The sequence below is a fragment of the Bos indicus genome, chromosome 18 (assembly GCF_029378745.1).
Source record: "Bos indicus isolate NIAB-ARS_2022 breed Sahiwal x Tharparkar chromosome 18, NIAB-ARS_B.indTharparkar_mat_pri_1.0, whole genome shotgun sequence".
NCBI lineage: Eukaryota > Metazoa > Chordata > Mammalia > Artiodactyla > Bovidae > Bos > Bos indicus.
The window spans coordinates 60,385,973-60,413,596 of NC_091777.1; the positions used below are offsets into that span (position 1 = coordinate 60,385,973).

A 27,624-nucleotide genomic window follows, 5' to 3' on the forward strand; every position below is an offset into this window, starting at 1 on the left:
AATAAAACCACGGAGTTATATATCCATGCATTCATGCATGCATGTGTAAACACACAATTGATTTAAACAAAAAGAGTTGTCTTTATTTTTTTTCTTTCATTCTATCAAAATTCATTCAGCGTCAGCTTTGCGCGTCAAACTTGAAATACAGCAGTGAACATGATGGAGCTTACAGTCTAGCAGCCAGCCAGCCAATTTCATCATCTAGCAGCCAGCCAGCCGATTTCATCCACAATTTTAACGTTACTACTGAAATAAGTGCTCTGACACAGGCCTGGTGCTAAGACAAGATTAAACAGAAAGTCTAAGCTACACTGAGAAATCAGACAAGGTCTCTGTGAGGAAGAAACACTTAGGATTGGCAAGGTGGGAAACAGAAGAGTGTTGCAAGCAGAGAGAACAGCCTGAGTGCCGGCTCTGAGGCAGGAAGATATTCACTGAACAGCAAGTCAGCCAGTATGACTGGCACACAGGGAATGTACATGGGGTGATGCCAGGCAGAGGCTAATTTATGCAAGATCTATGGATTTGGGACTTTATTCCAAAAGCTACTGGAAGTCACTGAAGAATCTGCAGGAGGAAAGCTAGACACTTAGATTTGTTTTTCAGAGCTCAATCTACTGTGTGTGGAAGTTGTTCTTTACCTGCTTACTCATGCCAGACTCTTTGCAACCCCGCTGACGGCAGCCCTCCAGCTCCTCTATCCATGGAATTCTCCAGGCAAGAATACTGGAGTGGGTTCCCATTCTCTTCTTTCATTTTACTTCTTCATTCAGTAACTGTCAACATTCTATTTCTTTTTCAAAGCCTATTTATTTTGCTTATGTTGGGTGTTCATTGCTGTGAGTGGGCTTTCTCTAGTTGCAGCTGCAGTGCCCGGGCTTCTCCTTGCAGTGGCTTCTCTTGTTTTGGACCACAGGCTCTAGACAGTGCAGGCATCCATAGTTATGGCTCCCGGGCTCTAGGGCACAGGCTCAGTCGTTGTGCCCATGGGCTTAGCTGCTCTGAGGCATCTTCCCGGACGTGGGATGGAACCCACGCACCCTACATTGGCAGGCATATTCTTAGCCACTGTACCACCAGGAATTCGTCAACATTATCTTATTCTAGTTCAAAAAAAATTAAAAGTAATACAAGCAGAAAATAACACACAGAAGATTTCTTCCAATCTTTATAAAATACCTGTATTTAAAAATATGTGGCCCTCCCTACGGTGTATGGTAAAGAATCCACTGGGCAATGCAAGAGATGTGGGTTTTTGCCTGGTCTGAGATCCCACATGCTGAGAGGCAACTAAGACGATGAGTCTCAGTTCCTGAGACAGAGCTGTAGAGCCCAGGAGGTGAAACTAATGAAGCCGGCGCGCTCTAGAGCCTGGGCTGCAACACAAGAGAAGCGACGGCAATGAGAAGCGTGTGCACTGCAACCAGAGAGTGGCCACCACTCGCCAGAACTAGGGAAAAGACACTGAAGCAATGAAGATACAGTACAGGAAATAAATATATTTTTAAAATAATAATGTGATTTTTATCATTAATTTTAGGTATGTACTTATTAATAAACTCCACAATTTATTATTTTATTCCATTAAGAAAATACTGAATCAAGACTAGTAAAGTTGGAGAATTCCCTCATGATCCAGTGGTTAAGATCCCTCACTTCCACTGCACGGTTTCAGGTTCAATCCCTACTCAGCGAACTAAGACCTTGGAAGCTGCATCATGTGGTCAAAAAAGAAAGAAAAAAAAATTAGTAAGCCTGATTTCACAGTTTAAATTAGACGGTGTAACGAAACACTCCCTAGCCCTGACATCTCTTTCTGAACGTTCCATTCCATTCCCAAAAACTTAAGTTTTCAAGGAGGTGCTCATTTAGTTTTAAATGTACTATAAAAAGTCAGAACTGATTTCCCCTCATTGGCCTCTTTGGCAGATTTTACCGATACTGTACATGTTAATACCTGAGGTCCATATACAGCTTCTTTACCCTGGTTAAAAGAGAGCAGACAGCGCATCCAGATGGGCCCTAAGCAACCCCTGCTGCCCAACAGCACCGAGACCCTGTCTCCAACCCATGGGTGAGAAGCCCTGCCCAGGATGGTGCTCACGGGAGCCTCCTCACAAGGTCCACGTCACCGGGTCATGGGGAGACGGGATCTAAGTGGAGATGACAGGCCCTGAGGGAAGGCCCCAGGTGAGTGCGTGTGTACTGGAGTCAGACAGGATACTTCAGAGTCAGACACGATTAGCGAGTCCAGAGAAGGGCATTTCAGGAAGGCAGTGTGAGAATCCACTGAGAATATGACCCTACCTGAGAAAGAGCCATGCCTGACTCCTGTTCTTTCCTCTTCTGGGCTCCTTCGTCCATGAGTCTTCACAGTTCTATCATGAAAGTTGAAAACATGCTGTTTAATGCATATGGTCAACACACCCCCTTCCTGAGCCCCAACTATTCACATAGGGAAGCCCTCATCGTGTGGAACAGACAGTGCTTTGTGGCCACTGTCTCAGGAGGGACTCAGGACGGTCAACTCCCGCAGAGAGACCAACACAGGACTTTCCCACACTTTCCCTCGGATCACACTCCCCTCCTGGTGAGGCTTCATGTCCACAGCAGCAGGGGGACCTCTGCTGACCCCATGATCCCCTTCAGGTCACACAGTAGGCCCTGGTCCAGCCCCACTCAGAGCAGAGTGCCCTCCCCTCCCCCAGGGCCCGATCTCAGTCTCAGAAGTGAAGGCCAAGAGCCCTGGTGCTCAATGCAGGATCCAGATCGGAATCATCTGTGGCCTGTGCACATTCCTGGGGCGAGGCCCCACATGAGAACCTGAGGAGCATGTCTGTTGGGGGAGGGGTACAAAACATGCCTGGACAAAATGCCTCATGCTCTCATGTGATGCCTGTGTTGAGCACTAGTGAAGGATTAAGTCCAGGCCACCTCCCACTTTCTTCTTTTCCAGCCTTACTGAGACTAAGGAGAAGGGTTCTGTGTACATATATCATACACCATGTGATCATGTGACACGTGTACACTGTGAAATATTTATCACAATCCACGAACCAACACATCCATCATCTCCAAATTCCCATGTTCTGTGTGTGGTGAAAACACTGACAACGTACTCTCCTGACAAATTCCCAGCAGGCAGTAACAGAATAGGATAACAACGGTAAGCGTGCTGCACACACATCCCCAGGACCCACTCATTTTACAACTCAAAGTCTGTACCTTTCGACCAACATCTCCCCAGCCTCCCCACCTCCCAGCCCCAGATTACCACCATCCCACTGTCTGGTACTAGTGAGTTTCACATTTTTACATTCTACAGATAAGCGAGCACATAGAATATCAGTCTTACCCTGTCTGTCCTAATTCAGTTAGCATAATATTCCCTACATTCACCCCAGCTGTTCCAAGTGACAGAAATCTCCATCTACATGGGAATGGATAAGAAACCCTTCCTCAGAGATCAATGCAAAGAAATAGAGGAAAACAATAGAATGGCAAAGCTAGATCCCTCTTCAAGAAAATTAGAGATACCAAGGGAATATTTTATGCAAAGATGGGCACAATAAAGGACGGAAACGGTATGGACCTAACAGAAGCAGAAGATATTAAGAAGACGTGGCAAGAATACACAGAAGAACTGTACAAAAAAGATCTTCATGACCCAGATAACCACGATGGTGTTATCACTTACCCAGAGCGAGACATCCTGGAATGCAACGTCAAGTCAGGCTAAGGAGCATCACTATGAACAAAGCTAGTAGAGGTGATGGAATTCCAGTTGAGCTATTTCAAATCCTAAAAGATGATGCTGTGGAAGTGCTGCATTCAATACGACAGCAAATCTGCAAAACTTAGCAGTGGCCACAGGACTGGAAAAGGTCAGTTTTCATTCCAATCTCAAAGAAAGGCAATGGCAAAGAATGTTCAAACTACCGCACAATTGCACTCATCTCACATGCTAGCAAAGTAATGCTAAAAGTTCTCCAAGCCAAGCTTCAACAGTATGTGAACTGTGAACTTCCAGACGTTCAAGTTGGATTTAGCAAAGGCAGAGGAACCAGAGATCAAATTGCCAACATCCACTGCATCATCAAAAAAGCAAGAGAGTTCCACAAAAACATCTACTTCTGCTTTATTCAAAGCCTTTGACTGTGTGGATCACAACAAACTGTGGAAAAATCTTAAAGAGATGGGAACACTGGACCACCTGAGCTGCCTCCAGAGAAATCTGTATGCAGGTCAAGAGGCTACAGTTAGAACTGGACATGGAATAACAGACTGGTTCCAAATTGGGAAAGGAGTTAATCAAGGCTCTATACTATTACCCTGCTTACTTAATGTACATGCAGAGCCCATCATGCGAAATGCTGGGATGGATGAAGCACAAGCTGTAATCAAGATTGCCAGGAGAAATATCGATAACCTAAGGTATGCAGATGACACCACCGTTATGGCAGAAAGTGAAGAAGAACTAAAGAGCATCTTGATGAAAGTGAGAGAGTGACAAAGTTGGCTTAAAACTCAACATTCAGAAAACTAATATCATGGCATCCGGTCCCATCACTTCATGGCAAATAGCTGGGGAAACGGTGGAAACAGTGTTAGACTTTATTTTGGGGGGCTCCAAGATCACTGCTAGAGAAGGCAATGGCACCCCACTCCAGTACTCTTGCCTGGAAAATCCCATGGATGGAGGAGCCTGGAAGGCTGCAGTCGATGAGGTCGCTGAGGGTCGGACACGACTGAGAGACTTCACTTTCACTTTTCACTTTCATGCACTGGAGGAGAAAATGGCAGCCCACTCCAGTGTTCTTATCTGGAGAATCCCAAGGACGGGGGAGCCTGGTGGGCTGGAGTCTATGGGGTTGCTCAGAGTCGGACACGACTGAAGTGACTGAGCAGCCAGATCACTGCATATGATGACTGCACCAATGAAATTAAAAGACGCTTGCTCCTTGGAAGAAAAGCTATGTGTATGACCAACCTAGACAGCATATTAAAAACCAGAGACATTACTTTACTAACCAGGTCCATCTACTCAAAGCTATGGTTTTTCTAGTACTCATCTATGGATGTTGGAGTTGAGTATAAAGAAAGCTGAGTGCCAAAGGATTGATGGTTTTGCACCCTGGTGTTGGAGAAGACTCTTGACAGTCCCTTGGACAGCAAGGAAATCCAACCAGTCAATCCTAAAGGAAATCATTCCTGACTATTCATTGGAATTATTGATACCGAAGCTGAAACTCTGATACTTTGGCCACCTGATGCAAAGAACCAAGTCAATGGCAAAAACCCTGATGCTGGGAAAGACTGAAGTTGGGAGAGGGGGATGACAGAGGGTGAGATGGTTGGATGGCATCACTGATGCGATGGACATGAATTTGAGTAAGTTCTGGGAGTTGGTGATGGATAGGGAAGCCTGGCATGCTGCAGTCCATGAGCTGGCAAAGAGGCAGACATGGCTGAGCAACTGAACTGAACTGAACTGAATATGCCATTACAAATATGTGTGTATATTTGCCTGGGTTACCCATGAGGACTTCCCTGGGAGCTCAGAAGGTAAAGAATCTGCCAGCAATGCAGAAGAGACAGATTTGATCCCTTGGTTGGAAGGATCCCCTGGAGAAGGGAATGGCAACCCACTCCAGTATTCTTGCCTAGAGAATTCCATGGACAGAGGAGCCTGGCAGGGTACAGTCCCTGGGGTCGCAAAGAGTCTGAATGACTGAGTGACTAACACTTACATGTTTTCAACCTGGATCCTGGGGCTCTTTAATCAATAGAAATAGTTATGAGACCAGAGGGGAATTTCAAGAAAGGCTTTATTGGGACCCTTGCTGCAGTAAGGAGAGACAGAAAAAGAAGTGTGTGCCCCTGGTCCTCCCAAAAAGGGGGGTGAGCTGATCCCTTTGGTTAAGGCTGGAAGGAAGCTGAGGTGATCTGCTCCGCCTCAGGCCCCCCGGAGGTGCTGTGAGCCGGGATCACGGGAAGTGACCTGCTTTTGCTTCTGGAGCCTCAGAAATCAAGCTTGGTTTGTGGTCTTTTTACTCATTGTTCAGAATTGCTGTCCGCTCATGAATGTGGTTATACTTCTTTTGTTCAATTACACTTTCTTTGAGGTCTGTTGCCCGAGAAGACGTTCATCCAGGTAAGAGAACTGCAGTAAAAGGTCCCAGGACCCAGCCTGTCTCATACACACATCACGGTTTCATCATCCACTCGGCGGAAAACAGACATTCAGGTTGTTTCTACAACATATGGCTGTTGTGAATCATATAGTATGGGTTACGGGAGTGCAGGTTACTCCTGCAAAATACTGATTTTTGCACAGGACTTCCCTGGTGGCCCAGTGGTTAAGAATCTGCCTAGCTCTGTGGGGGATGCGGGTTCAATTGCTGGTGGGGGAACTAAGATCCCACAGGCAGCGGAGCGACTAAGCCCGAGCACCACACTAGAATTTCGGTGCACTGAAACCAAAGATCCTGCAGGACGCAGGCAAAGCCAAATACATAAACAGTTTTAAAAATTTTGCTTTTCCTAGCTATATAATTAGAAGTGAGACTGCGCGATCCTATGCATGTTCTATTTTTAATCTTTGGGTAACTCCGTACTGTTTTCCATGTACCATTTACTTGCCTTCAACCGTTTCCAACCATTAACTGTACTGTGCATGTACATGGCAGATGCCCGAGACCTGTAAAGACGATGAGAGAGCAGTAGAGGAATCCACTGCGCTGGCAGCAACAAGTAGCAGCTGCGTCATCTCCAGAATAAGCCTCTGTACTACAGGTTACTGTGGAGCTGATAACCCTCGGAATCTAAGAACAAGCCTTCACTGCATCATGGCAAAGTCTTCTGCCATCAAAGCTGAGGCCCAACCATTGTGCTTTGAGGCTGAAAGAAACTTCCAAACCTGCATCTGGGCCAACACACTCCCCAGAGACCTAGTAATAATCCACCCATGCTGCTAGGCAATCCCCAGAAGGTTCCAAGCCTTAACAACTCCTGTGTTAATGATGGAATAATACACACGAAGACGCCCAAACACCAACCAGACTCAAGACATCTTATCAGTCACAGTGACCCCAGCAGCCCCAAACTGTCATCACCAAAATCTAATAACACAAGACAGATGTGTAGGCTGATGCACACGCCCCAGTGCAACTTCAACATCTTCCCAGGAACACGCCAACTTCTCCTTTTTTTACCTTCCATTTGAAATCTTCTTCATTAGTAACTTAAACTAACAGAAAAACTACAGGTAATCCACAAAGTGATCTCCTGAATTTTAATGACAGTTATTCTACGGGTCTGATTCTTGCCCTCCCTAAAGACACCAGAAAATCCACTGTGTGGAGGGGGTGCTGTGGGGCACCTCCTGGATCCCCTCCCCCTTCTCTGGGACCACTATGCCCATCCTCCTGCACCCAGACCTCTCTGTGGACTCAGCTCAGGCCTTGATTCTAACACGTGGCAGAGTAACAGGCCTCTTCCCATTCCACTTCCTTCCTTCCTTCCTTCAGAGGTGTGATCATTTGTTTCCCAACGAAACCCAGTCATGCAAACCTCAGTCACAGCATCTGTGTCCCAGGGAAACTGAGCTAAGACACTATGGCACACCCACCATTCCACGCAGCCCACAATCGGCCATGAGCCCACATTCAGGTCCTCCAGGTAGAACTGAGACCACCTTTGTCAACAGTTCCACACACCCTGTAATCCCACAAGTATGAATGTCTCTCTCTCTCACACACACACATATACATACCACACCCCCAATTCACTGGGTTCATCCAGAGGCCTACTCTTGCTCCCACAAGCCTCCTGGAGACTCTGACAAACTCCCCTTCACTTTCCCCCATTTTTATACCTCTTCATGCATGGTTGAACAAGAGGGATAAACAGCAGAGACCAAGGGCATGAGCATCGCAACAGAGTTGCGCACAAGCTGCAAATCCAAGGACACTCGGCACTCAGTAGAGAGACCAAGGAACTGGCCTTCCTGGGAAAACTTGACTTGGGATATCAGATATCGCAACTTGGGATATCAGAAAGTTTAACAGGCCCTTGAGATTTGGTTGGATTGAGCTCAGTAAAGAATTAACAAAGATAGAGAGACCCCAGTCTCACTGACCCCTGTTCTCCCGAGTGGGAGCTAACTGGAACATATCCCAGGTCTTTAAGGAAGGGGGGGGGGGGGGGGGGGACTCCTTCATATCCCCTTGGATTCCAAACCTTCTGGCCACTCTAACCACAGTAAACTCAGCATCCCCTGCTCTGAGCAGATGAACTGGCCTCTGTCCAAGATGTTCCCTGGGTGGTCAGAGCTTAGAAAACCTGGGGGCTGCAGTGACCTGTGACACAGTGGACTAAAACATGGGGACATCTCAAGACACTACATCTATCGGGTTCATTAGGATGCCCCACATCTTTTTCCTTTTCAGTGATTAAGTGTCCACATGGGGTAAGGATCAATTAGAGTTGAAATGTCCAGAAGAGGTACAGGAACCATCATCACCTATCCTGTCCCCTCTGTCTCCCCTGAGAATTCTTCAGCCCAGCCCATGTTCCTAGTCCTCACCTCCAGAACGAGATGCTGTGAGCATCGAGGGAGGAAGAGGTGCATCCTTCAATGAAGGGAAAAGAGGAAAGACTCCAACAGTCAGAGGACAAGGGCATTTCTGATGAAGGTGATTAATATAGGGGCAGCAAACCTGGTTAATATGGGAAGGAGATGGGGAGACCTCGCTGGCCTAGACCTGAAAGAACAGAAAGAGCAAGGGCCACGGTGATTTAATGACCAAAAAAGCAGGCGTAGAAACTAAGATTTGAGACAGAGAAGGTTTTGGTGTCTATGAACAAGGACTAAGTGAATGTGACCAGGACAGACTGACCATGAGAACGGGGTCAGCTCCCAGGATGAGGCTGGAGACACTGGCAGTGACCTGAGGGTGACAAAGGGCTGTGGAGCCACCTGAGGAGTCAGGATGCTGCCCTGAGGACACGGGGAAGCCAGTGGAGGTGGGCTGAGGATACGGGGAAGCCAGTGGAGGTGGGAGGCCTCCCTGCAGATTAACCCTTATTCACAGAAGACATCTGCTGATAATCTAACTCTAAGCATATGTTCCTGCCTCCATCCAACTGTTGTCCTTTTTCATTTTGCAAAACTGGGACCCATTTCAAATTCTAATAACACCTGGGCTCTCCCTCCAAGAAGAACTGCCACACACAGTCACACACCCAATTTGGCCAATCATTTCAGAGGTCACTGTTGCTCAGATTCCAGACCTGAGGCAAACATCATCAGATCACCTCATTGCTCACTAGTTACCAGATCACATAAAAGAGAGGAAAATGGAATATACACTAACTGCTTAAATTAGGTCATCACTCTTAATATAAAAGATCACTGGCATTCTTCCTAAGTACTCATCAAAACAGTCTACATCTATTTACTAGTTACCAAAAAAATGCTTTGAAAATATAACATCAAGAAGAAACAGCAAATGGGCCTCAAATAAACATGAAACAAACCTAAAGTGAATCCGCTTGTTAAAAATTTTTCCACTGAAGAATTATGGTGTCAAGTGAAAAAAAAACATTTGAGAATATAGCATACCTAGAAAACAATGACACAAATTAATTACAGGAGGGCAACAAATTTTATTTCAGAAGCGAATAATTCTTTACAAGAAAGTCGGTATTTAACAAGTGGTGCTGGGAAAACTGGTCAACCACTTGTAAAAGAATGAAACTAGAACACTTTCTAACACCATACACAAAAATAAACTCAAAATGGATTAAAGATCTAAACGTAAGACCAGAAACTATAAAACTCCTAGAGGAAAATATAGGCAAAACACTCTCTGACATACATCACAACAGGATCCTCTATGACCCATCTCCCAGAATATTGGAAATAAAAGCAAAAATAAACAAATGGGACCTAATTAAACTTAAAAGCTTCTGCACAACAAAGTAAACTATTAGCAAGGTGAAAAGGCAGCCTTCAGAATGGGAGAAAATAATAGCAAATGAAGCAACGGACAAACAACTAATCTCAAAAATACACAAGCAATTCCTACAGCTCAACTCCAGAAAAATAAATGACCCAATCAAAAAATGGGCCAAAGAACTAATTAGACATTTCTCCAAAGAAGACACACAGATGGCTAACAAACATATGAAAAGATGCTCAACATCACTCATTATCAGAGAAATGCAAATCAAAACCACTATGAGGTACCATTTCATGCCAGTCAGAATGGCTGGGATCGAAAAGTCTACAAGCAATAAATGCTGGAGAGGGTGTGGAGAAAAGGGAACTCTCTTACACTGTTGGTGGGAATGCAAACTAGTACAGCCACTATGGAGAACAGTGTGGAGATTCCTTAAAAAACTGGAAATAGAAATGCCTTATGATCCAGCAATCCCACTGCTGGGCATACACACTGAGGAAACCAGAAGGGAAAGAGACACGTGTACCCCAATGTTCATCGCAGCACTGTTTATAATAGCCAGGACATGGAAGCAACCTAGATGCCCATCAGCAGATGAATGGATAAGAAAGCTGTGGTACATATACACAATGGAGTATTACTCAGCCATTAAAAAGAATACATTTGAATCAGTTCTAATGAGATGGATGAAACTGGAACCTATTATACAGAGTGAAGTAAGCCAGAAAGAAAAACACCAATACAGTATACTAATGCATATATATGGAATTTAGAAAGATGGTAACAATAACCCTGTGTACGTGACAGCAAAAGAGACACCGATGTACAGATCAGTCTTATGGACTCTGTGGGAGAGAGAGAGGGTGGGGAGATTTGGGAGAATAGCATTGAAACATGTATAATATCCTGTATGAAACGAGTCGCCAATTCAGGTTCGATGCACGGTACTGGATGCTTGGGGCTGGTGCACTGGGACGACCCAGAGGGAGGGTAGGGGAGGGAGGAGGGAGGAGGGTTCAGGATGGGGAACGCAGGTATACCTGTGGCGGATTCATTTCGATATTTGGAAAAACTAATACAATATTGTAAAGTTTAAAAATAAAATAAAATTAAAAAAAAAAAAGAAAAGAAAGTCAGTATTGAATGATCTAGGTATTGAATGATCTAATCTATCCCAAGCTACAAAAAGAATTAACTGGAAAGAAAGGAGAAAGCAAAAAGGAAAACGATCACAAAGAATATGTTTAATGTTCCTGGAAAAGGCACCATGTAGTAAGAGAGTCGGTTCTGCACATGTATCTTTTAATACAAATAATTAGAAAATGCACAAGCCTTACAGACAGAAGTTTTGCAGTTCTCATCTGTATAATGTAAAGAAGCAAGTTTTAAATTTATTAGACCCTAAAGCGCAAAATCAATGTGGTCGTTTTGTCACTATGTCGTGTCAGACTCTTGCGATCCCATGGGCTGTAGCCCGCCAGACTCTTCTGTCCATGGGATTCTCCAGACAAGAATACTGGAGTGGGTTGCCATTTCCTTCTGCAGAGGATCTTCCCCACTCAGAAATTAACTCGGGTCACCTGCATTGCAGGCAGATTCTTTACTGACTGAGCTATGAGGTAAGTCAAAAATCAATGTATCACGACTTCATAATCCTTATCCAACCAATTCAACACTCTCCTGGATCTAGTCCTCTCCCTCACCTGCACACTACTTGTTTCCACTTCATTTAGTTGATCTGTTTCCCTAATTCTTTCTCCATCTCTCTCCCTTTCTCTTCTCCTCTGCTCTCCAGCTGTGCCTGTCCTACTCTTTACTTCTTCCCTGACTCCCATCCGGCCTCTCTCTGCCATCTGTTCCCTGCAAAATGCTTCTAACCCAACCTCCTTGATGATCCTCAATCTCCAAGAATTTCTGCCTTTCTTCCTCCATCTCTGCCCTCCCTTCCTCCCAACTCTCTGGCACCCCCAAGTGGCTACGCTTCCTTTCACCTTGCTTGCTTTCTCAGCTCCTCCAATTACTGGATGTGAGTGAAAGTCCCTCAGTCCTGTCTGACTCTTTGCGACCCCATGGCTGTAGTCCATGGAATTCTCCAGGTCAGAATACTGGAGTGGGTAGCTGTTCCCTTCTCCAGGGGATCTTCCCAACCCAGGGATCGAGCGCAGGTCTCCCGCATTGCCAGCGGAGCCCCCTTCATCTCCCACCAGGATACTGTTCTGTAAGCCAAGGTTCCAACTTTTGTATCCCCTTTGCGGGCTCTCTGTGTGAACTGCCTCTCCACTGTCGCCCTCTTATTCAAGAAGTCCTCCTCCTGCAAGGGCCAAATTCCACCTGGTGGAATTTGGGATGGAAGAACCACGGGGGTCAAGTGGTTGGCCCAGGTCACCCACCCCGACACAGGATCAGGGGAAAGGTCATTATGAAACAAGGCCGAGGAGATATGGGCGCTGACAGGGAGTGGGTCTCAAGAGCGGGGCGCGCTCCCCAGAATCCCAGGACCTGGGAGAGGACGTGGCTTCCAGGGACCGAGAAGGCGAGGCTGAGGACCGCGGAGCGTAAATGCCCACCTCGTGGAAGAGAATTTTATGCGGCGCAGGAAGTGCAGAGGGGACAGTAAATGGTTTTAAGACGGAAGGAGGTGCGAAACGCAGCGTTTCAGAGTTCCAAAAGCAGGAACCGGCTGCAGTGCAGACTTTAAACCAAAAGGGAGGCGCCCCTTCGCCGCTCACAGAGACGTCTGAATTTGCTGGGGTTGGTAGGGCGGGCGCGGGGATTTAGAGTCAGCAGAAACCCTCAGCTCGGGGTACCGAAGGAAGCCGAGTGAGAGCGGCACGTGTGACTAAGAGAGAAACTCACGCCGCGCTAAGACAGCTGCACCGCCGGCTCTCCGCTTCCGGATGTGGGAAGCTGCGCGGGCCAGCAGTGAAACGGCGGGGACGGCCTGGGGAAGCGGAGACAAGCTGTCAGGGTGCGGGTCATGGAGGGAAGCCGGGTCTGCCTTGCACCTTGGGAAAGTGAGACTGGCGGGGCCTCGGGGCGCGGCGGGCGGGGCGGAACAATTCAATAGTGTAATCTCTGAGGAAGGTGACTGCAGGAAATTAAAAGACCTCTGCTTCCTGGAAGGGAAGTTAAAAAGCAAAAGCATCACATTGACAACAAAGGTCCCTATATTCAAAATAATGTAATGTTAGTTGCTCATCGTGACCGACTCTTTACGACACCATGGAGTCGGACTCCTCTGTCCGCCAGGCTCCTCTGTCCCGGGAGTTCTCCAGGCAAGAATACTGGAAGTGAAGTCGCTCAGTCATGTCCGACTCTTTGCGACCCCACCGACTGTAGCCTACCGGGCTCCTCCGTCCATGGAAATTCCAGGCAAGAATACTGCAGTGGGTTGCCATTTCCTTCTCCAGGGGAATTTCCCGACCCAGGGATCGATCCCGGGTCTCCTGCATTGTAAGCAGATGCTTTACCGTCTGAGCCACAGGGGAAGCAAGAATACTGGAGTGGGTGGCTATTTCCTTCTCCAGGGGATCTTCCTCACCACGGATCAAACCATGTCTCCTGCAATGCAGGCACATTCTTTACTATCTGAGCCACCAGGGAAGCCCAGATATAACGTTAAGTGCTATGGAAATAGTTGAGATGAGTGGCAAATTCAAGTTGTGTTTTTTGGAATATCATGGATTTTCTTCCCCAAATATTTTCCATGCTTCGATTGAATCCATGGATATGCAGATACAAAGGGTCGACTGTATTTTCTTCTCTCCAAATATCAAGTTCCTAGCAGTGGCAACCCACTCCAGTGTTCTTGCCTGGAGAATCCCAGGGATGGGGGAGCCTGGTGGGCTGCGGTCCATGGGGTCGCACAGAGTAGGACACGACTGAAGCGACTTAGCAGCAGCAGCAGCAAATATTTAATATCATATACAGTTTCAAATTAAATTCACGGGTTTTTTTGTTTGATTTTGCTTTAACCTGTCACCTAAAGTGAAAGTGAAGTCGCTCAGTCCTGTCTGACTCTTCGCGACCCCATGGACTCTAGCCTATCAGGCTCCTCCATCCATGGGATTTTCCAGGCAAGAGTGCTGGAGTGGATTGCCATTTCCTTCTCCAGGGGATCTTCCCGACCCAGGAATCGAACCCGGGTCTCCCGCATTGCGGGCAGACGCTTTACCGTCTGAGCCACCAGGGAAGCCCCTAACATATTGCCATTGAGTCTTTGGATGTGATATCTAACCAAAAACAGCTGCATATGGTAACCCTCTGTATGAAAGGTGTAATAGGTAAGGAGACATTTTTGTGGACTATTTTAAAAACATGATAAATGGCATTATCAACATTATTCACGATTTAAATATTATATATACATTGCAGATCATCTCCATTTCAACAATTATGTAAGGGGAACAGTAGAAAATAAAAATTTCATAATGTTCTTATGCAGTGCTTAAGCAACTGAATGTTTTATCTGAAGAGCCTATGATATAAAAATTAGAATCAAAGTTTTGCTTTTTGAATGCTGGTCCATAAAGAAGGCTGAACATAGGAGAATTCATGTTTTTGGATTGCGGTGCTGGAGCAGACTCTTGTACAGCAAGAGGAGTCCTGAAGACCATCAGTCTGTTGGGGCTGCTTTGAGGAGGGCAGGAGGAACTCCATCTTGAGGCCTGTCAGCCATCTTAAGACAGCATGTGAACGGGGCCCCGACTTTGCCCAAGAATGAGGAAACTATTTTTAAAGTAAAACCAGGTCTCCTTGGAGACCTCCCTCCCCACAGATAGCAAAGATTGGAGTTAAGGTCAGGCTGCCCAGGTTAGATTCACAATGAAGATATCCCCCATGAAGTATAATTATTGTTCCCCTTTAACCTTAATTGTTAGTTCTCCCTACACCTCCATGTTGTAAAACGAAATCATATACATCAAAAAAAGTTGCGCACATGTAAACAGTCACTTGCTGCTGCTGCTGAGTCACTTCAGTCGTGTTCGACTCTGTGTGACCCCATAGACGGCAGCCCACCAGGCTCCCCCGTCCCTGGGATTCTCCAGTCAAGAACACTGGAGTGGGTTGCCATTTCCTTCTGCAATGCATGAAAGCGAAAAGTGAAAGTTAAGTCGCTCAGTCGTGTCCGACCCTCAGCGACCTCATGCACTGCAGCCTTCCAGGCTCCTCAATCCATGGGGTTTTCCAGGCAAGAGTACGAGGGGTATAAAACCGAGTCTCTCGAAAATGTCAGGGTCCTTGTTCAGAACCGATTCCCCTTGGACCTGCTGGGGTAATAAACTGTACTCCGCTGTCTTTGAGTGTCCTCCGAGGTGTGCTTTGCGACACTGGATTCTCATTTTTCCATAACAAATCCTAAAGGAAATCAACCCTGAATATTCACTGGAAGGACTGATGCTGAAGCTCCAATACTTTGGCTACCTGATGTGAACAGCCAACTCACTGGAAAAGACCCTGATTCTGGGAAAGATGGAAGGCAGGCAGAAAAGTGGATGAGATGGTTGGATGTCATCACCGACTCGATGGACAGGAGTTTGAGCAAGTTCCGGAGATGGTGAAGGGCAGGAAACCCTGCCTACTGGCACAGGGTTGCCAAGAGTCCGATAGGACTGAGCGAGGTAACAAAGACCCACTCCAGTATTCTTGCTTGGGAAATCCCATAGACACAGGAGCCTGGCAGGCTACAGTCCCGGGGGATCTCAAAGAGATCTGACTAAGCACTGCGACCATTTTATATTTCTCTTTGATTCTAATGCTCATACAAGTAACCAGCATCACTGAAAATAATCTCCTAAAATGAAGAGTCTTTGTAATCAAGTCTTTACAAATGAAGAGTCTTTTTAGTCATCAGAAAAGGACAGTAATACTCTTCCCTACCACTCGAGAAAGAACTTCAGCTCCAGCACCAGTCCCAAAGCTGAAATTCTAAACTACTTCCTGAACACGCGATTTGATACTTATAAAATTATCAAGTGCCACGTCATAATTAAAATGACTTTTTCCTTATAAAATACTACGTATTTCGTGCACTGTATGTGTTACCTCAGGATTTTACATCCAAAGGAAACTAGACCCTGGGCCTCTCACAACGACTGAATTTATTTGGGCTGGAGGAAGGGGTCGGGGAATAGCGAGGTGCGAAGTGACTGGAGACCACGGATAGGAAGGAGAGGGGACCCCACAGGCGCAGCTTAACAACAACAACAAAAACAAACAAAAAAAGTACGGCACGTTTCCAATGGTCCGCCGCACCTACCAAGTCTCGGCTTCGGGAATTGGCTGTAGAATCGCTTGCGTCGAAGGGGAGACTCGAGACTCCTCAACCATAGGTATCAGAAGAACGCCACAGGGAGGGGCGGGGCGTAGGGCACCCTCCGGCGCCTGGGCGCGTGAGCGGCGGAGCCGAAAGAGGCCGAGAGGGGCCGAAGGGGGCCGAGCGGGGCCGAGCGGGGTCGAGCGGAGTCGAGAGGGGCCGAGCGAGACCGAGAGTGGCCGAGCGGTGCCGAGCAGGGCCGAGCGGGGCCGAGGGGGGCCGAGCGGGGCCGAGAGGACACCTGCTGTGTTCTGCCTTTTGGTTCCCGGGTATCTTGTCAGGGTTTAGAAGTATATGAGAGTCTTTCCCGTCGTGTGTTGCATCATTGATTCCTCATAACTGTAACAGTTTTAAGGTAAAAACTTAAAATCCTGTGGGATAATTGCGTTAGAAAGGTTTCCCCTTAACAGGATTCCTGCTGATGAGGGTGAAGTAGTTCAGTATGGGAACTGAAACCTGGTGTGGTGGCTGGGCTGGGGATCGTTAGGGGCGGGTGCGGGTTGATGTGGAGTGGTGGCTGGACCCAGAAATATTCCTGCAATTAAATTAATTTAAGCAGTTTAACGGAGAAGGCGATGGCACCCCACTTCAGCATTCTCGCCTGGAAAATCCCATGGATGGAGGAGCCTGGTGGGCTACAGTCCATGGGGTCGCGAAGAGTCGGACACGGCTGAGCAACTTCACTTTCACATTTCACTTTCATGCATTGGAGAAGGAAATGGCACCCCACTCCAGTGTTCTTGCCTGGAGAATCCCAGGGATGGCGGAGCCTGGTGGGCTGCCGTCTATGGGGTCGCGCAGAGTCGGACACGACTGAAGCGACTTAGCAGCAGTAGCAGCAGCAAGCAGTTTAAGTAAACAAGAACTAGCTTTGTGTAGGGATGACAAGCTGGAATGTGAAACACACAGCTCTTAGTACACCTCATAGTAACACCTGTAAGGAGAAAAATATCTTGACATTTCACTTCTTCAAAGATCAAGCTTATTAGTCACTGCAGCAGCCCAACGACAATGCACCCTGAGGTGAATGCAGGCTGCAGCAAAACAGGTACCATTCTGAACTTCCTACATAGTAGCCTTGGGAAATCAGGAACAGCCTCTTGGGCCCATACTCCTCCTTAGGGAGTCCAGGTAAGTTTTGGGGACTCTCTCCTGGTTTTCAGATCTCCCAGTTATAGGGTGATGACCCCAAATTTTATTTGTCAGGGTATTAACAGTTAAAAGACACAGGAGGATCCTGGTTGAAAGTTACTGGGATTTGCTCAGTTGAAAGCCACTCACTGACACTTCCCTGGTGGTCCAGTGATAAAGAATCCACCTGCCAATGCATGGGACATAGGTTTGATCCCTGGTCTGGGAGGATACCACGTACCTTGGAGCAACTAAGCCCGAGCAACACAAGTACTGAGCCTGTGCTCTAAAGCTTGTGCTCTGCAACAAGAGTAGCTACAGCAGTGAGAAGCCAGCATAGCAATTAAAGTAGTTCCTGCTTGCTGCAACCACAGTGTTGGGGGCCAGAGTGAGGTACTCCGCCCATGGCAAAGGTCATGAGGAAGGAGGCTCGACATACGCAAAGGCGGGGATCGAGCCTCACGAGTCCCCCTGGAAATCCTCGAGCGTCTACCCCATAACCAGAGCCTGCCTACTTTACTACTTTGTGCTCTTACCTACACCTCTGACTTTACGAGGGGCTGTCCCCCACCACCTCTTTCGGAGAAGGAGTTAACCTAGAGCTCCAGTCAATAAAAACTCTTGGGTGTGGCAAGAGTGTTTTAACCTACAAAGTCCTCTGAAGGTTCTCTGGCCTGCCTGACAGGCTCGTCCGGCCACATGTGATTGCTCACAGCCTCCCAACCATGAGAGGCACGAGATGTTTTAAACCTTCTAAAAACAGGTTCTTTAGAAAAGTTAGAAAACTATTAGTATAAGTATAATGGGCTAATTAGAAATTGTGTTGGTGAAGGGTTTTTCATTTGCTGAGCCAATGTTTGTTGCTAAGTCTCCATATCCACTGCCCTTACACACATTAATGAATATATAGAATTGACCTTTGATATTAATCACGTTAGACCTTAGGCTAAGTAAATTCTTTCCTTAACTAAAACCCACTACACCCTCACCCTGTAGGAGTGTAACTTTACTTGGGTGGCGTCTGTTTTGAGAATAATCAGCCCTGGAGAAATAAGTGTCCTGATTGACTGACCGCTGTCACAAGGAGAGGGTCGTAAATTGTCAGCAGGCCCCCCTGGCCAGAAGATGATGTAACACCCCTAAGACCTCTGTATACATTTGTGTGAAGCACCTGACTTTAATAAAAGTCAGGACTGCTGTCCCCACGTGACTTTTGTATAACATCTTAGTGTATAAAAACAGACTCTGGAAAATAAAGAATTGGGATCAGTTTCTCAAAATACTGGTCTCCCCATGTCTCTCTCTCCCTCCGGCTGAGTCTCCATCTGGAGCGCGGAACCCACCAAGCTTACTAATTTTGCCTGGGCTTCTAAGATCCGACCGGGGAGGCCTCAGTGTCTCCTCTCCTTCGGGAGAACGGAAGGACGCCTGCGGCCTACGTAAGTGGTGCAAGCTTCTTCTCTTGAAGTTTTATTGGTCCCCCGCGTAAACCAAGCTACTCAGCCTCTTTTCTCCACTGAATTTTCCTACTGACCTATCCTTATTCTAGTACTCTTTATATCTCTAATTAATATCTAATTGAAACTATCGTATCCTGACCCTCGCCGACGCCGTCTCTCCTTCGAGTACCCTGGATCAGCCGGGGCTGGTCCCCGGCACCAGAGAAAGCCCACGTGCAGCAAAAAAGGCTCAGCACAGCCAAAAGAAAAAAGACACTGAGTGATCTGGACTGACCAAAAAGGAGATTCAGAATGCCAGTCTCCAACCCAACACCAGCCACGTTTATGTATTTTATGTACAGAATTTATAGCCCCTGCTCACCGCAAGGAGAGAAAAGCCAGGAGTACAGTGAAGACCCAGAACAGCCAAAAATAAATTTTAAGGTTATTAAACAAGAGAGAAAAAATTTCCTGTAATGAGAACTGCATTCTTCCTTATAGAAACTGTTCCATGCTTATAATGACATAGCTTCAAATACTTTTGAGAAAAACTTGTTTACATCATAATATATAATAAATAAGTGAATACTTCATCAGTGTAACAGAATGTCAACAATTACTAGATGATCATTTGACGGTAATCAGGCAGTTTTAATTTTTGTTCTCTCTTTGCTTTGCTGTCTGTTTCCAAAAGCTCTGTCAGATATGGACAACAAAGCAGACTACAACAGAACATCTTGAGAAGATATTACAATTTAGTTTCACCAAAATTATCACCAACTTTGCACTATTTATAAATATTTCTATGTGTATTAACTGACTGAACTCAAGTCCTAAAGGAACTTTCTTCATGTTTATAGGGCAGCTACTATGTTCCCTGTCATTGTCTTATGTGCATTTTCACATTACAAAAGTCTCAAAATAACCCACCGACGTATGTATTTGTTAGTGTAAGGCAGAGGAGAAATGTAAATTAAACTTTAAATCTCGGTCACAACATGTGGACAGAGAAAATAATGCTAAGGAAAAACTTGAAAAAACAAAAGAAATAGGGTAGCATGATTTGAGAGAATCGCATTGAAACATATATATTACCATATGTAAAATAGATAGCCAGTGGGAGTTTGATATATGACTGGGCATCCAGGGCCTCTGCTCTGTGACAACTTGCAGGGATAGGGTGGGGAAGGAAGGCGGGGACACAGGAATGCCTACGGCGGATGGGAAAAACCATCACAGTATTAAAAAAAAAAAACAACTCAAGAAAAAGGAAATTCTACTACAGCTGACAATGAACTATGGAGCATATTTATTAATTCTATAATGTTACATCAACATTTTAATATGTTTTGGAAAACTAGACTTCTATTTAGTATTTGTTAATATTAAATATTTCTAAACATTACTGTTCATTCAGTTCAGTTCAGTCGCTCAGTCATGTCTGACTCTTTGTGACCCCATAAATCACAGCACGCCAGGCCTCCCTGTCCATCACCAACTCCCGGAGTTCACTCAGACTCACGTCCATCAAGTCAGTGATGCCATTCAGCCATCTCATCCTCTGTCATTAGGCTAGTGTAACAATGTCTTAGGCAATAGATAGTAAATAGCAATTTTTCTGTTTAGTAAAACAGATAAATAGGAATTTACTACCATCTTCAACAACCATATAGAATAATGGAACATATCTGTACAGCAGGAAAAGGAATGAAACAAATTCATAGCATGAGTAAACATTCAGTGTTTTGCTAAACAGTCTCACTGTGGTTTCTCCGATGTTTGACTACTGATACCTTTAGACTTTAAAACCAACCGCTTCCTATGCTGCCTATCTGGGCAGGATGAGAAATTCCCATCAGGTTGGAAGTCTATAGTGCCCCAACTAGAAAGCTTCACCAGTTAACAAAGATTCTCATATCATCTGTCCCAGTATCCAAACCAAACTTTGGGTTTGCTTCCATCTTGTGCTTTCAGTGACTTCAAAGTAACAAGAACAAAAAAGTTGGGATTGAATCTATGAAATTTCTAGTTTATCAAACAAACAAAAAAATGCCACCATGTAATGTGCATTCTCAATGATTTCTGGACTTCCCTGGTGACTCAGGGATAAGGAATCGGCCTGCCAATGCAGGAGACGAGGGGGTCAATGCCTGGTCCAAGAAATTCCCACATGCTGTGGAGCCACTAAGCCCCTGAGCCACAACTGTTCAGCCAATAATAAATAAATAATCAAAAATAAATTGTTTCAGAATTCTCCAAGGTCAAAAAGAGATACCACTTTTAACCTTAGTTCTGAAGTTTATTTCCTAATAGTTTACATGTTTATTTTCCTATTTTCACTTCATGTAAATCAGGCGCATACTAATGGTTTTATTTGGGAATAAAAGAGGACATTGGGAAATATCAGGAACATCCATAAACAGGGGAGTAGGTTTTAGGGGGCCAGAGTCTATAAAAGCTCCACTATGGACAGAGTATGGAAAAAATAACTCAAGTGCAAATTATTAGTATATAATCCCCAAATTAACTATTCTTTGATTTCACCATGCACAGAAACTCTAATAGATTCTTTCAACCTTGAGAGCCTTTGGGGCATTACTAGGTTCTGTTATGAAGAACTGAAAAGGGATAAAACTGTGCTGTTTGAAGAAAAATGACTGTTGTGAATAAAGAAATATTGGTTATACGAATGCAGGTAATTCCTTCAAAATACTGATTTTTCACAGGACATTCCTGGTGGTCACAGGAATTCCAGGTTAAGGACCTGCCTTGCAACAAAGGGGACTCAATCCTTGTTCAATCCTTGGTTGGCGATATAAGATCCCACATGCAGCAGAGCAACTATGTCGGGAGCCACATTACGCATTACTGAGAAATTGGAGGCACCGCCCCAACCCCTCTCCTCATTCTGCAGGCATGACCGGGATGAAGGTGTTAGGCCTTGTGATTCTGACTTGTTCTTTCCTTTCTTCAGTTGAGTTGACTGTAAAGAATGTTAAGGTGCTTATTGTGCTTGAGAGAAACATGAGAAAGCACAAAGCCTTCTACAGTTGTGCACAGAAAATAATCGATAAAATAACCACTGACATTTGTTCAAGGATCTTTACAAAGAATGTCTCAGAATGAGCACAGAGGCCGCAGCTTGAGGCCATGGGAAGGATTATTATCTGAGACCTGTTTCTGAGGGGAATGTTTATGGCAAAAGAAGTTTGCTGAGTTTCAGTTCAGTCACTCAGTCGTGTCCGACATTTTGCGACCCCATGAATCGCAGTACGCCAGGTCTCCCTATCCATCATCAACTCCCAGAGTTCACTCAGACTCATGTCCATCAAGTCAGTGATGCTACTCAGCTATCTCATCCACTGTTGTCCCCTTCTTCTCCTGCCCCCAATCCCTCCCAGCATCAGAGTCTTTTCCAATGAGTCAACCCACCACATGAGGTGGCCAAAGTACTGGAGTTTCAGCTTTAGCACCATTCCTTCCAAAGAATTCCCAGGGCTGATCTCCTTCAAAATGGACTGGTTGGATCTCCTCGCAGTCCAAGGGACTCTCAAGAGCCTTCTCCAACACCACAATTTAAAAGCATCAATTCTTCGGAACTCAGCCTTCTTCACAGTCCAACTCTCACATCCATACATGACCACTGGAAAAACCATAGCCTTGACTAGACGGACCTTTGTTGGCAAAGTAATGTCTCTGCTTTTCAATATGCTATCTAGCTTGGTCATAACTTTTCTTCCAAGGAGTAATTTTAATTTCAGGGCTGCAGTCACCATCAGCAGTGATTTTGGAGCCCAAAAAAATAAACTCTGACACTGTTTCCACAGTTTCCCATTCTATTTCCCATGAAGTGATGGGACCAGATGCCATGATCTTTGTTTTCTGAATGTTGAGCTTTAAGCCAACTTTTTCACTTTCCACTTTCACCTTATTCAAGAGGCTTTTTAGTTCCTCTTCACTTTCTGCCATAAGGGTGGTGTCATCTGCATACCTGAGGTTATTGATATTTCTCCTGGCAATCTTGATTCCAGCTTGTGTTTCCTCCAGCCCAGCGTTTCTCATGATGTACTCTGCATATAAGTTAAATAAGCAGGGTGACAATATACAGCCTTGATGTACTCCTTTTCCTATTTGGAACCAGTCTGTTGTTCCATGTCCAGTTCTAACTGTTGCTTACTGACCTGCATACAGATTTCTCAAGAGGCAGGTCAGGTGGTCTGGTATTCCCATCTCTTTCAGAATTTTCCAGAGTTTATTGTGATCCACACAGTGAAGGCCTTTGGCATAGTAAATAAAGCAGAAATAGATGGGTTTTTGGAACTCTCTTGCTTTTTCCATGTTCCAGCAGATGTTGGCGAATTGGTCTCTGGTTCCTCTGCCTTTTCTAAAACAAGCTTGAACATCTGGAAGTTCATGGTTCACCTATTGCTGAAGCCTGGCTTGGAGAATTTTGAGCATTACTTTACTAAAGTGTGAGATGCGTGCAATTGTGCGGTAGTTCGAGCATTCTTTGGCATTGCCTTTCTTTGGGATCGGAATGAAAACTGACCTTTTCCAGTCCTGTGGCCACTGCTGAGTTTTCCAAATTTGCTGGGATACTGAGGGCAGCACTTTCACAGCATCATCTTTCAGGATTTGAAAGAGCTCAAATGGAATTCCATCACCTCCACTAGCTTTGTTCGTAGTGATGCTTTCTAAGGCCCACTTGACTTCACATTCCAGGATGTCTGGCTCTAGGTCAGTGATCACACCATCGTGATTATCTGGTCATGAAGATCTTTTTTGTACAGTTCTTCTGTGTATTCTTGCCACCTCTTCTTAGCATCTCCTGCTTCTGTTAGGTCCATACCATTTCTGTCCTTTATGGAGCCCATCTTTGCATGAAATGTTCCCTTGGTATCTCTAATTTTTATTCAAGAGATCTCTAGTCTTTCCCATTCTATTGTTTTCCTCTATTAGCACTGATCGCTGAGGTAGGGTTTCTTGTCTCTTCTTGGTATCTTTGGAACGCTGCATTCAGATGCTTATATGTTTCCTTTTATCCTTTGCTTTTCATTTCTCTTCTTTTCACAGCAATTGATACGGCCTCCCCAGACAGCCATTTTGCTTTTTTGCATTTCTTTTCCATGGGGATGGTCTTGATCCGTGTCTCCTGTACAATGTCACGAACCTCATTCCATAGTCATCAGGCACTCTATATATCAGATCTAGTCCCTTAAATGTATTTCTCACTTCCACTGTATAATCATAAGGGATTTGATTTAGGTCATACCTGAATGGTCTAGTGGTTTTCCCTACTTTCTTCAATTTCAGTCTGAATTTGGCAATAAGGAGTTCATGATCTGAGCCACAGTCAGCTCCTGGTCTTGTTTTTGTTGACTGTATAGAGTTTCTCCATCTTTGGCTGCAAAAAATATAATCAATCTGATTTCGGTGTTGACCAACTGGTGGTGTCCATGTGTAGTCTTCTCTTGTGTTGTTGGAAGAGGGTGTTTGCTATGACCAGTGCATTTTCTTGGCAAAACTTTATTAGTCTTGGCCCTGCTTCATTCCGTATTCCAAGGCAAAATTTGCTTGTTGCTGAGTTTAGGGTTTAGGATTAAGAATAGCTAGAAGAAAGGAAATGGCAGAGGGAAATGGCAACCCACTCCCGTGTTCTTGCCTGGAGAATCCCAGGGATGGGGTAACCTGGTGGGCTGCCATCTCTGGAGTTGCACAGAGTGGGACACAACTGAAGCCACTTAGCAGCAGTAGCAGCAGCAAGAATAGCTAGAAGCCTTTTTAGGAGATAATGATCTTAAGATGCTAGGGGCAAACAGGATTTAGAAAGATAAGAAATAAACTGAGGAATGTAGCATGAGTTACAATATAATCACAAATTAAGTACAGTAAATCTGGGTGGGGGAAACTAAAAACCGCTGACCTAATGCTTTTGTCAAAGTATAAAAGAGAACCTGAAGCTTGAAATGAACATGTAGTCCCGTACTATGAGTCAGTGAGTGAAGAGTGAGTGAGTGAGTGAAGTCGCTCAGTCGTGTCCGACTCTTTGCAACCCCATGGGCCGTAGCCTACAAGGCTCCTCTGTCCATGAAATTTTCCAGGCAAGAGTACTGGAGTGGGTTGCCATTTCCTTCTCCAGGGGATCTTTCTGACCCAGGGATCGAACCGGGGTCTCCCGCATTGAGGCTGACACTTTACCGTCTGAGCCACTATGAGTCAGAGGCTACATCATTGTCCGCTGGATGTAGTCCCTTACTATGAGTCAGAGGCTACGTCATCATCGTCCATCCCTTCAGGTTGAATCCCTGGCTGCTGGAGCTGGACTCCAGCAAACTAAGCCCAGGTACCGCAAACACAGGGCCGACATACTCCAGAGCCCCCCTGCCATGATGAAAGGTCCTGCGTGATGCAAAAAAGATCTCGTGATCCACAACTAAGGCCCATTCGAGTCAAATAAATACAGAATTTTAAAAATATACTGATTCTGCTTCCTTTGGGTATATAATCAGAAGTGAGACTCCGAGATCCTATGCATGTTTTCTTTTTAATATTTGAGGAACCTCCGTACTGTTTTCCATCACTCGCACCACCTGGGGAGCCCGATCCTTCCTTACATCCTGAGATTTTATGACCCCTCCCTAACGAAATCCCTCTGCCTCAAATTTTAGCACCATTTTCCTTCTAGGTTGAAAGAGCCTTATGAAATTTCATCTGGTTCAACACACAATCCACACATTCAGTAATAATCCATCCATCGTGCTATGCAATCCCCAGAAAGATTCCAAGGTTTAACAACTCATGCGTTTATGATGCAATAATACACATGAAGGCGCCTAAGCAGCAAACCAGATTCAGGATAGCTTCTTATCAGTCAGAGTGACCTCACCCAGCGAAAAACTGTCATCTCCGAACTCTAATAATAAAAAGAAGATGTGTATATTGATGCACATGCACCAGTGAGACTTCAGCATCTTCCAAAGATACATTCCAAGGTCTTTTTACCTTCCAAATCCATTGGAAACCTTCTTCGTTACAACTCAAAATAACAGAGAATACTAAAAATAACCAACAATGTCATCTCTGGGATTTTACCAACAGTTATTTTACAGGTTGCATAGTGATTCTTGCTCTTCCAAAAGACATCACAAAATCCACTCCATGGATTCGATGCTGTGGGGAACCTTCTGGATCCCACCACCAAGACCAATGCACCCATCCCTCCCTGTGGGCTCAGCTCAGGCCTTGATTCTAACACAATGCAGGGTAACAGTTCTCTTCCGAATTCCACTTCCTTTCTTCCTCCACAGGTGTAATCATCATTTTCCCAATCAACCAATGCACACAAGCCTCGGTCACAGCATCTGTGTCCCAGGGAAACTGAGCTAAGACACTATGGTATGCCCACCCTTCCAGGCAACCCACAATTAGCCATGAGCCCACATCCAGGTCCTCCAGTCAAAACTGAGACCACCCTTGTCAACAATTCCACACAACGTGATCCCACAACTGTTGCAGGGAAGAGCCAATTCTGATTCCAAGTTGGAATGGTTTCTTTGCCTTGCTTCTCACTGCTGTGGTTATTGTAATCATCCATAATCGCTGGCCTCAGAGGACCCTACCTCTTGGCCTGACTGTTAAACTAAAGGGCCTTTATTGAGCTCACAGGGAGATACACTGACCTCCCAACCTGTGAATGGCGGCAGGAAAGAAGACATGAACACAGAAGGCTGGCTGTCCCTGAGATGTACTGCAAGACTGATGGCCCTTTACTGATGGCCCTTTTTACCTTACTTCCTCAGTGCCTCTCCCTCTCGCTCGTCCCTTCTGACTTTATTTCCTCACTGCTTCTTTCTCTAGTTTCACAAAAGAATCTGGCATCCAGACACCAACAAGATGGCTATTTTCAGATATTAGTTAGCCATTTTTTTGGTCGGCTGGTTTTCAAAATGAAGTCCCATTGTTTGCCTCAATAAATCATCTCCCCAAGCCACTGGCCTCTCTCGCAGGCAGCACAGCGAGCTTGAACTGGGTCACACCACTGTGCTTGCAACACACACATACACCATTCATAGGGCTCATCCAGAGGCCGAAACTTGCCTCCTCTCACAACTCTCCTAGACCCCCAATAGCTTCCTCTCCACTTTCCCACATGTTTTCACCACTTTTCTGTGCTCTGTTGAGCAACAGGGCTAAACAGCAGAGACCACTGGGCCTGGGCAACACACAGAAAACACACAAGCCGCAAATGCAAGGGCACTGGGCACTCAGTATGGAGACCAAGAAACTGGCCCTCTTGGGAAAACATACCAGGAACTGGGATATCACGAAGTTTTAAAGGTGTTTGAGATTTAGCTCGACTGAGCTCAGTGAAGAAGTCACAGAAAAAGGCCCCAATCTCACTGCCGCCTGTTGTACCTGACTGACCTAATTGGAAGATACCCCAGCTCTTTAAGGAAGCGGGGCCTCCTTCATAGCCCCTTAGATGCCAAAGCTTCTGGCAACTCTAACCACAGTAAAATCAGTATCCCCCACTCTGAGTAGATAAACTGCTGAAAGCAATGTGTTTCCCCACTACAGCCCTCATTATGAAGTCTCCCATTAACAGGATTACCAATCCTCACAGGCTTCAATTCTTAGGATCTTATTATCCAATCAGCCCACATGTTGCACACCAAGACCAGAGCCTCTGTCTCTACACCCACACAGCTGTGTACAGCACTCGTGTCACTGGCTTCACAATTCTAGGACAACCTCCCTTCTCCGATTAATT

General features: G+C 45.5%; 1 protein-coding gene across 1 annotated transcript in view; it reads right to left on the bottom strand.

Annotated features, from left to right (window-relative positions):
• Positions 1–27,624, bottom strand: part of LOC139177188 (zinc finger protein 665-like) — a 52,684-nt gene that overhangs the window by 11,014 nt on the left and 14,046 nt on the right. The window contains exon 2 of the mRNA XM_070771597.1: positions 2,311–2,381. Coding sequence (XP_070627698.1) covers positions 2,311–2,367 — 57 coding nt within the window. The 5' untranslated portion in view covers positions 2,368–2,381. The remainder of the gene's footprint in view (positions 1–2,310; positions 2,382–27,624) is intronic.